Consider the following 11,578-nt stretch of genomic DNA (forward strand, 5'->3'; position numbering starts at 1 on the left):
GGTAGTTCATGTCTATTAGCTCCAACTGATACACACGGGTGTAACTATTTTTATACATAGAAAATATTTTGAGAACTACTTTAAATCCTATGCTTTAATATCACTATTTCTCACAGTGGCAATATTATCAAATAGGGTAGGTCTAGAACATACTACAGTTCAACACAATATTATCTACAAAGACCGTTTATCATATTAGCTGATGTCCAACCTGGGAATAATATTTTTCCTCTGGCAGTGGAGTTAGTCATCAAGCTAACATAAAGCAAAAAAGATTGTTGTTTTATGCATTTCTAAATTCCAAATAACTGTTTGGACTTTTATATAGCAAACCACACAGATCTTGTGCCTAATCCAGGGTGTACATCTTGTTGTAATCAGTGCATGAGAATTAATGTTCAACTTGGGCATGTCTGCATTACATGGGCAAAACAAATCACAGCAGTTAATTGTTGCAAGCTAGTGAGTGCATGACTGGAGCTTCCCAGTCACAACTGTCCTTGTTATTTGAAACCTCTGAAACCATGAATTAGCTCTGACCACTGCAGGCTTCTCTATCCTCTCCCCAGCCTTGCTTAGCCTATTACAGCCCTCATGCCGTAGACTGTGTACTTGGCCATCTGTTCAATGTTGTCTCTTAACCCCAAGTGTTAAGAGCTGTGCATTCTAGTTCAGGCTGAGCTAGAGACTCATATTTAGGTCATTCAGTTTTTTTAAAAACTGCCATTTGCTTACATGGCCTGTTTTATCCTCTCGGCCTCAAGCACTTTGGCAGCTAAACTGGGTGACTTCTTAACATACAATTTGGCTCTGTCACATTCGTTTTGCAAAATCACTGATGACTATAATTCTTATTAAATATTTTATCATCACTGCTTACATTTTTTATTTGTTATAGTGGCTTAATTAGTTCCATCCTTTCTCAAGAGGGAAACCCAGTACAGAAAGGCTTAATCATTTCAAACCATACAGCTGTTGGCCAATCTTTTTTTTCTTTTGTACTTTCAGAATGGGCAAATAAGAAGGGGTGGAATATCACATCATCTATCAAGAAACATAAGATAAATTTAGCTCATCATACTGTCCAATGTAATTATGTGCGAATTTCTGGATAATTTTTTGATAATACAGAGAAAAAAGATGGATTAAAATCTGCAGGAAAAATTAATTGGTCGACTGATTTATAACATTTTAAATTATGTAAATATAGTATTATATGATAATTCATGATAAGCTATACATTTGCAGTTTTGTGTAGTCATAATATGTTACGTAAATAATAGTTGCTATAAATGCTGCTTTATTCAGCCTTTATTGATTATTGATCAGGTACTATGTTTGTTCATCAACTGACTAGGTGCTAGGTAGGAATTTGAGGGATTTAAGATAGAGCCTAAGCTGCTTGGTCATGTATGGTTAGGAAAAACAGTAGCAATAATTATGTAATATTATATTAATATTAATGTATTATAATTATAATAGGCATTTTTAATTCTGTGTCTGCATTACATAAAGCATTTAGTATCGATTATTTGATATAGTAATATCAACGGGCTGTTATTTTCCCCATTTTACAAGAAGGAAACTAGGATTAAAGTATGACACACACCCAGTGTGTCACAGGTTTGAGCAGCAAAACTTCGAGCTCACATCATTCTGACAGCAGATTCCTTGCTCTTAACTACGACTGTCCTCTAATGATAAAATGCGTAGAAAGTTAGTGACATAAATTTTAAAACCATAAGGGAAATAATCTGTGTAGGAGGAGAAATACTTTCAAGAACTTGAGAAGTGTTTGACTCAACTAATTAGGACACTAAGCAGAAGTCATTCTTATTTGTTCTCGAAAGCCTGAGATCGTTGAGTTGTTCCATACACTTGAACGAGTAAGCTGTCTCTCTCTTACTAATGCAGACTGGCCATTCCCTAGGCTGTCAGTTGGTGGAGCCATATGAAGGTACTTCAAAAAGTTTGTGGAAAAATAGAATTAAAGATAATATGAATCATTCCATGAACATTTTGAAGTATCCTTGTACTAATACCATAGCCATGATCACCCTTATAAGAAAATCAAAACTCCCCTCTCCCCCAGTTGTTAGCCTCAGTGGTCAGGTCATGAAAATGGTCAGCCTTCTTTCTCTACCACCCTATTGAAAAATATTTTTTGCTTAGGCTTAGTAGGTTGTCAGAATGCCATCCTCAGGTGCACATGGCAAGCATGCATTTCAACTCCTTTGCTTTTAGGAATATATAAAATGAAAGTTTGGGATAGTGCCACAAAATCATTCTAGCTAGAACAACACTGTCCTGGTTGTCCCTTCTTGACACCCCTTGTTCTTTGAAGTTCTTTGAAGTAAGAGATAAATTAAGAGGCAGATTCATAACCGTAGAGCTCCCAGTTCTGATTTCATGTTTTCAGAAATATTAATTGCATATCTTTGGTCAAGGGAATTTTTTTAATGATTAGTTGATATTTGTGGAGGGAAAGTCAGTTAATATTATATTCGGGCCTTTAGATGTCTATGACTCTACTCCACTGAGATGAAATAGTTTGCTTTAAATCATAAAACCATATAAAAGATATTAAAAACCAGTCCTGAAATTACTATCCTAATTCTCCCCGAAAACCTAGGCTCTGTCAAATGCTGTGCTTTGTTTTATGTGTTTCCAAGTAGATGTCTCTCTCTGTTTTTTTAAATTATTATTATTATTTTGCTTCATTTGAATGATACTTTTGGAACGAGATGTTTAAATACATACTTTGATTGGATAAACCTCTCTGGATTGGAGGGTGGGGCAAAATGAACACAACAGATAGTCTTAAAAATATCTAGTTAGCAGTGCTACTTGAACATCGAGTTACATTTTTCATATATAAAATATATGCCCGTGAGTTGCTGGCATGTGCTTTTTATAATTAAGAGGTATTGCAGAAAGCCTGATGGTCATAAATGGGTGTAAATTATCAAAACGGTATAAATGAGGGGCTGAAAGTCCAGTGACTGTTTTCAGTAGCTTTTTATATAAATTGACATTTTTATGTACCTTTCCAATGTGACATATTACCGGAATAAAAAATATGTAAACATCAATTTGCATTAAACTTTTTTAGGAGAGCTTTTGGGGGTTTTAGTTAAAAAGAGTAGGAGGAGAATGACAAATTGGTTTTGCTGAGACATAGAACCAGACGGGTCAGTTTGGCTCTGCGGTCCCTGCGGCTCCTGCCTCGGGTCCTCCTCCAAGGCGCTCTACTGATGACACCTGGCTCCGGCCCTTACTTTGCTTTTGCTCCATCATGCACTTTTGTGGGAGGTAGTATGGTGCAGATCACAGAGAGAGGAAATGAGCTGTGACCTGTGCCGTACCCTATCTGACCAGATGGGTTTATTTTCTTTCCCTGCCTTCCTCCTGGAACCTGATCCATTCTGTGGTCCACAGACTGACAGTGAGCGGACGGACACTGCGGCCGATGGGGAAACCACCGCCACTGAGGTTGGTGTCAGAACTGAGGGTGGCTGGTAGTTGCCTAACGAAAATGCCTTGTGGGGGGCTCTGCATGTGAGAACTCTGCATATTAGCTTTTGGAGTGGAGATCAATTCTAACTTTAACAGGGGAATTAAACAAATATTTTATTGCCTAGGTCAGTGGTTCTCAAACTCTATGTCAGAATCACCTGGAGGGTCCCAGGCTCATGTTTCTCATTGGGAAGGGCAGGGGTAGGACTTGCGAATTTGTATTTCTAACACGTTCCCAGGCGCTGTTGACTCTGTTAATCTTAGGATCACCTTTTGAGAAACACCTGCCTAAACTGATCATACTTTTTGCAAAAAAGTATTATCATATCCCAAATAAGCTATTTATGTATGCTAGCCATGTGGGGAGAAGGGTCACAATCAATTTAATTAGCTTATTAGCTGGAGACAGATATATTTTAAAATTTCAAATGGTGAAACAATTCTTAAGATAATACTTATCTTTGTAGCCTTCGGCTACAGTTTAGGTCACTTATAAGAAATGAATTCTCTAAGGAAAAGAAAATTTCAAATTTCTGTTAGTACACTATTGAAAAGAATGTAATCACTTTGAACAGTGGTAGAAAAGATACGGTGCTGTTATTTCTCTTATTCTTTAGGATACATAAAATATATGTGTTTATGTGTATGTGTGGCTTCTATTGTTCTTCAAATCTTCTCTACCAGAAATTTCTGTAAAAAATTTCTGTAAAGGGCTGAGCCCGTGGTGCACTCGGGAGAGTGTGGCGCTGGGAGTGCAGCAGCGCTCCTGCCGCGGGCTCAGATCCTATATAGGGATGACCGGTGCGCTCACTGGCTGAGCGCGGTGTGGCCAGTCTCAAAAAAAAAATTTTTTTTTCTGTAAAAAATGATATTTATGTATAGTAATGGAAGTCAAGATGTTTATTTCCCAGAGCGATAGCAGAATTTTGTTTTTACTTTGTGGTAATGTTTACTTTAGATCGTATGTTATTTTTTTACATCATCCAGTCATCGTATTTTCTAGTTGCATGTTTAGGAAGGACTAAAAATGTTGTAGGTGGTATGTATGTCACTTAATGGAAAACATTTTCAAAAATATTTCATAATGGTATTTTATTAAGTTTCTTCCTTTGGAAATGCCAGAGTTCAATTCAGAGCTTGCAAATCATAATTTTTTTAAAGTTAATATTGTAAAACCTATTATCCAGATTCCTTTAAGCAATCATATGAGTGTATAAATCTATTACAAGTTAATAATTTTCTATGCTAAATATAACAAAACTGCCCTCAGATTTTATAGGAGCGAGTTACATGTAGCTCAAGGTTAATACATTCAGTAATAGGATTCAGTTTCATTGGAATCCTAATATGTGCTCTAAATGAAAGATATCTTAATAATACATTTCTGTAACAGTTTTAAATTTTATGTAGCACTGAAGCATTCCAGTGAGTATATGTAATGTAGGAGACTGTGAAGCTTAATAATAAAATGAAGAGTTGTGAGCCCCCCATACACTTGAGAATTGGCGTGTCACCTGCACTGTGTTAAAGTTTCCTGTGTGCTCTGTGACACTTTTTAAATGCATTCCCTTCCTTTTAGATGGCCAGCACGACAGTGGTGCATTGTGGGACATGCAGAGTAGGCAGTCTTGTCCCCCCTGGCAGATAAGAAAACTGAGACCCAGAAAGCCTAAATGAGTTGCTTAATGCCATCGCTCCTGTGTGACCCTTTTCTCACCTGTGATTTCACTCTGGGTCCCCTCTTTTTTTTTTTTTTTTTTTGTGACCGGTAAGGGAATCGCAACCCTTGGCTTGGTGTCGCCTGCACCGTGCTCAGCCAGTGAGCGCACCGGCCATCCCTATATAGGATCCGAACCCGCGGCGGGAGCGCCGCTGCGCACCCAAGTGCCGCACTCTCCCGAGTCAGCCACGGGGTCGGCCCCTGGGTCCCCTCTTTTAGCACCAGGGCATAAAGCCCAGGCCCTGGTCACAGAACCGTGGTGAGCAGCACAGCTTTACCTCTGCGTGCATGTGTGCAGGTTGGCCTGCTCACTACTTATGGGTACTCAGACACCAGCCCAAGGATTAGACATGTCCTTCAAATTAGAAAAATAAGGATAATGAAGGCTTTGGAATAAGTGTATTTTCTAAAAACTCAAAAGTTGTCCTGTCTACATTTGAAAGAAGTGATGGTGTTGATAGTTTTTTTTTTTTTTTTTTTTAACTTCCTTACTTACCTGTTATTAGTCTTCTCCCCTCCTAGATTTGTTTTAAAGTACATAGGTTCAAGAAAATCAAGGTTCCGGGAGATTTTAAAACATGGGAACCACTGCATTAAATTTTTTGAGCTTTGGTTCTCCAGTCTACAAATCGGTGATCATAATAGCTAACCTCACAGGGTTATTGTGAGGGTCTGTGCATCACAAGGGAACCCTCATTATTGTGTAATCAGAGCCATTCTTATGAATGTTAACTTTAATCCGGCTCCCACACTTCCCGAACCATTTCTGTTGTTCGTTAAGGACAACCTGCCAAGCCCTTGCTGTCACCTTCCCAAACATGCGTATCTGCTCATTGAATGCCACAGACCCACTGGGCAAGGAATCTTTTCCTGCCACATTCTTATTAAGCTCCCTAATTAGTGTGTGAGAAGGTTATGGTTTGTATATGTGAGAGGAATGGAGCCACACCCACGAGCACACCATTGCCCACATTTAGCAAGTTTAGAGACCTTAGTTCTTTAGTCTCAGAGTAAATTGCATGGTAAGACTTTATTTCCCACTCTTTCTTGATGCCGGCAGTCGGACCAGGAGGAAGATGCAGAGCTCAAGGCACAGGTAGAAAATTTTTTAAAAAGCAAAAACCAGTGTGTGATAAGTCATTGTTGTCTACAGCGTTCGGATATCTCAGCATGCTCTGTAGCCAGTGACTGTGTCGTTGGTGTGTAGGACGGCATTTGTTCCCTTGACTACTGTGTCCCTTACCTTTCCCTTTCTTCTCCACTTTTTCAGAATAGTCTGATTAAGCGAATAAAGGGTGAAAATGTGTATGTCAAACATAGTAATCTTATGTTAGAGGTTGGTATTGGTATATACCAGTGCATGTCTATGTGTCGTTTTCCTTTGAGTGGCTTCCCTGTGGGCTCGTTCCATGATGCATGAACTGTGTGCTCACCTGTTAATAAGTGGGGATGACTTCTCAGCTTACTCACTTATTCTCTCCTAGATATAGATCCCTTTTTCTGTGTGTGTATTTATTTTAAGTCTAGTTATGTGTGAATTTCACTCGTTACAGTTTACCTTTTAAAATTCTTTTGATTTTTATGCTTGTGTGAACTAGATTGTTTTCCTCTCTTTTTCCTGGAAATATCACATTTTCACCAGAGTGTGTGTGGTGATGTCATGAGCCTTCATCAAAATTCTGTTTTATTTTGGTTACTAATAAGATTGACATTACTAAAAAAAAAAAAAGAAAGAAAGAAAGAAAAGAAAAACAAATGTAAAACGTTGGCGATTGAATTCTTTATGTTCTGAACGTAGGAGCTAGATAAAACTCAAGATGACCTGATGAAACATCAAACCAACATTAGTGAGCTGAAAAGAACCTTTTTAGAAACCTCAACAGACACTGCTGTTACAAATGAATGGGAAAAGAGGCTTTCTACCTCCCCGGTGCGACTGGCTGCCAGGCAGGAGGATGCACCCATGATTGAGCCCCTTGTACCTGAAGAGGTCAGTATTCGGGGTTTTGGTAGGAATTGTCTTCTGTTCACTAGCCTCAATTCTCTACAGGGTCTGAACTGGGAAAAGGATTTGTCAGCTCCTGAGTAGAAAATCTCACGTTTTGTCTATTTTTAACTTGAACTGAGATGCTCAGTGCTGTGAGGGAAAGCTGCAAAGTAAAAGGATTAGGTGGCTGAGGAGTGAGTAATGGCATCGGAGGGTGCTCAGAGTGTGACCAGGAAGCCAGGAGGAGAAATTGAGATTCTGTCTTAATGAACTGACTCTTTTTCTGAATACACTTTCTTCTGGTGCTGCATTGAGAAATCACCTGAAAACTCATGTTATGTTTCTCATCAATTGCATGATGAGGCTTACTGAGATTGTCTACTGTTTGACTAAATGGTAATCTGAGGTTGATAGCATTTCAGGACATAGTTTACTCTGAGATACTACACCAGAGTTATTTTGGTATAATGAGTGTTTGATTTTTACTAATAACAGACTATTTTAACTGATTTATAATTGGTTTTTATTTGATTTTTTTCATAGGGAGAGTAGGGGCCAGAAATCTCTTTTTAAGTAAGGCTCTTCCATCTAGGAAAGCTCTCTTTAAATGTACCACCAGAGAGTGTGACAAGGCAGCTGTTGTTACCTCAGGGCTGCCACTGTGTGGGACCCACAAAGTGCCATTGCACTGATTTTACTATCTACTGTTAGGCATCATCGTGCTTTATCTGTCTTTTAAAAGAAGTAGTTTTTGAAAACTGCATCTTTCAGCATTGTGTGGATTAGCTGCCTTCTTATGAAGACCTCTTTATTGTGAAATACTTGTCCAGGAAGCTGAGACAGAATAGAAAATTAAAACTTAGGTCTTTATGGGAAGAAAAACCCTTTAAACGGTGGTCTATATGCAATGCTTAAGTCCTTGCAGTGAAAATTAGAATCAAATTACGTTCTTTGTTGATCATTTTCTATACCTTCTTTGAAAGCTATTTGTCAAAAGTAACCAAGATCACTATGTTTATGACAATTCCCGTCCCAGCTAAAAATGGAATTAAGGGCCCTTTGTGCAAAATAAATGAAAAGTACTATGAGGGTACTTCAGAAGTTGATGGAAACATTTGTATCATCTTCCAATTCTATTTTTCCACAAACTTTTTGAAGTACCCTCATATTACCAAAGTATTCCTGTACCATTAAATACCAGTTCCATTCAAATTACTTGAGTTTCAAGAGACAAAAATTTCACATTCAGATTGATTTAAATATAATAGTCCTTGCATTAATAGAATACTACTTATCAGTTATGCTCTCATAAATTTTATTGTAATTGTCAAGTTTGGAGACCCTGTTTCTACTCTCTTGGAAATAATGTGCTGGCTCTAAAGATGTCAGATACTCGATTAAGTTACAAAAACACAAAATAAATAGCCACCAAAAACAGAACAAAACAAAAGCCAAATCTCTCTTCCCATGCTGTTATTTATGAAAATGGTAGGCGGTAGCCACTTTGACTGAAAGTATAGTTAATAGTTTAGAGAAGTTAAGGGTGGTGCTAACCAACAGGGAGACTGTAAAAGTTTAGGCCATTAGACTTGTAACTTTTTTTAACTTCCGGTTAAACCCTGAAGCTTGGAAAATGATACTTGATGAGCCCCAAGAGCATTAATAATTTAAGGAGGTGATATACTGAGGACACTGAACTTGCCCTGGATGTTAATACCTTTTCTGTGTCAGTGCAGAAAAACCAGAGAAGGCCAAGAAAGGATTTTTCAACATGATTAAAGGATAGAAACATGTCCCCTGCAGAAGATCAAAGCAGTTTGGTTATTTACACTCAAGAAGACCAAAGTCTGGCTTAGTAACTGCTTTCAGATGTCTGCTAAGTTTTTATGCAGCACCTCAGTGCTCTATGGACACTGTGAACAGAGAAAATAGCAGAAAGAGTTTGGCTAGATTGAAAGAAGAACTTAAAAACTAGGCTGATTAACCCTGGCTACCAAAGGAGCGCTGGCTGAGAAAGCAGCTCTAAGGAGCTTAAAAATCGCAGAGGGAGTGAGATCTCTTTAGGTGGGCAATGCTTCCCTCGAAGCAGAGTCGTGCAGATTGGCCCATCCATGGCCTTCTGCTCTTCTCTTGATAGTCATTCATGCCATCCAAGTTTGCACTCCAGGTGAGGACCTGTAGAAATCCTTAAGAACAAACCAGAAAGCTCCCGTGCTCCCAATTATTGTCAATGTCTATATTAAAACCATGGCTTCTGTTCGTTGTTTCATGAAAAGCACAAAAGATAATTTTATCCTCCCAGCAAGGCACCTACAAAGCATATTTGTTTACAAACACATAACCAAAAGAACCAAAAGATTTTTATTTTCAAAGGGAGGCATTTTTCAAAGTAAATTACTAATTTGATATCACCCTATTATTTAATATAACCCACTTTAAATTAATTAAACAATAATCAGTTTAGAAAGAAGTTCAGTTATTTCTAAATGGAAATATGTAATTTAACTTAATTTTTTAAATTGACATCCCAAATAAGGTAATACTATTTGTGCCAGAATTGGAAAGAAATTGAATTGATTCAGTGACCCCAAACTTATGACCCCCAGCTTAGCTGGATTTGGTTTTGTTCTGTTTTCTTTTTAAATCTCAATGATAAAACAGTATTTTGGAAAAAAATCTAATGACCTCTGATTTTTAATATGAACAGTTTTTGTTTTGATTTGTCTATAATGATTGAATCCTAAGTAATCGTTTTTTTCTATATATGCTACCAATTTATGAACAATTAGAAGAAAATTAGAGTTAGAAATATATATAATGAACTAATAATGATGATTATATTCTGAGAATTTTATGTATGTTTACTAATAAAATGGGATTTTGATTGCCAGTAGTTTCAAGTTTCAAATATTTGAATTAATAACAAGTAGCAAGGATGCCCCAAAGCAGCAGATAATATCAAATCTTTGTTAACTTTGGAAAGTAGACAAACCCACATACAGAGCGCACCAAGCATAGGAAGGGTAGGCATATGTATATGAAGGGTTTCAGGTGCATCCTCTGTCCACAAACATTTTCCACAACGACCTTTTATGATGAGCCTAGGACTAGTTTATGTTAGAGAGAGATTCCTTAGTGGCTACTTCAATACCAGAAGTTTTTAAATCCCAATCAAAAAGCAATACCCATTAGTACCTATGCAGCACCAATGTTGTCTTGTTTATGTGAGTGGTAGTTTTACAGTGGTGTTCACTATACAGTAATTCCTTGAGCTGGACACTTAGTACTGTCGACCTGCATTATTTGTGGACTCTGTCCTTGCAAATTCGCCTACTCCCTAAAATTTATTTGTAGAAACACTTTATCACCCAAGAGTGAATGACACCTTTGTGAGTTTTGCATTCTAGTATAGGGCCTTATTTCCCAATTATGATATGGAGATGAATGTTTATGTAAGTAAAGGAAATGATTGGGGTATAAATCTGACTATATTCTAAACCTTAATATAATTTTTAGATTAACAGCTTTTCTTTGTCAGTACTATTTCACTTCTCTATTAGCTGAACAAACCAGGTTGAGAAGTTGGCCATATAGAATTTAATTCTAAAATTTATCTCATATTGTTTCTGTTATTGGACATACATGGTTCTGAATATAGACAGTATTGACATATTCAATTATAAGACATACACATTTTTTAAATTAGTTGGTTTCAGACAACAGGATATGCTGAAAACCACTTTTGCTGGGTTTGGGCTTTTTTTTTTTTTTTTTAAGCTTTTATCTTAGGAATAATATTTAGCTCAGTGATTATAATTAGAGGTCTAGTAGTGTTTCTCTGAAAAATACCTATAATTTGTTTCCTGTTTCTCATTTCTGTTGGAAAAAGAGGCTGTGAAGAAAACACACACAAAAAAAAAAAAGAAAGAAAGGAAAGTCTGCATTTAATGATTCCACATGGTACATTTTATCTTTTCCAGTACCTTCGTCCAAAATGCAGCAGCAGAACAGGGAATTTTTTTTCTTTCTCCTTTGAAAATGGCTTATTTGTCTCTCCTTAGAAAGGGTCATATGAGAATGGTCCTATCAAAATCTGTCAGTAGGGGGCCGGCCTGGTGGCGCACTGGATAGTGCGCCGCTTGGGAAGCACGGCGGCGCTCCCGCCCGAGGGTTCGGATCCCACATACGGACCGGTTCCCGCTTGCTGGCTGAGCGAGGCGTGGGGAGCAACGCCGAGGGTTGCGATCCCGTTGCCAGTCCGCGGTCTGGTACAGGGGCAACACTGAGGGTTGCGATCCGTTGCCGGACACGGAAAAAGACAAAAGACAAAAAAAAAAAAAAAAAAAAAAAAATCT

The 11,578-nt window shown here is 37.8% G+C and overlaps 1 protein-coding gene across 5 annotated transcripts in view; it reads left to right on the forward strand.

Annotated features, from left to right (window-relative positions):
• EPB41L3 (erythrocyte membrane protein band 4.1-like 3) overlaps positions 1-11,578 on the forward strand; it is an 81,616-nt gene that overhangs the window by 60,123 nt on the left and 9,915 nt on the right. For 3 of the 5 annotated variants that reach the window (XM_008576540.1, XM_008576536.1, XM_008576538.1), the window contains 2 exons: positions 3,439-3,492; positions 7,035-7,226. In XM_008576540.1, the coding sequence (XP_008574762.1) occupies positions 3,439-3,492; positions 7,035-7,226 (246 nt within the window). Of the gene's footprint in view, positions 1-3,438; positions 3,493-6,296; positions 6,333-7,034; positions 7,227-11,578 lie in introns of all 5 variants that reach the window. The other 2 variants (XM_008576539.1, XM_008576537.1) reach the window with 1 other exon arrangement.

The sequence above is a fragment of the Galeopterus variegatus genome, unplaced genomic scaffold (assembly GCF_000696425.1).
Source record: "Galeopterus variegatus unplaced genomic scaffold, G_variegatus-3.0.2 Scaffold1364, whole genome shotgun sequence".
In the NCBI taxonomy this organism is placed as follows: Eukaryota; Metazoa; Chordata; class Mammalia; order Dermoptera; family Cynocephalidae; genus Galeopterus; species Galeopterus variegatus.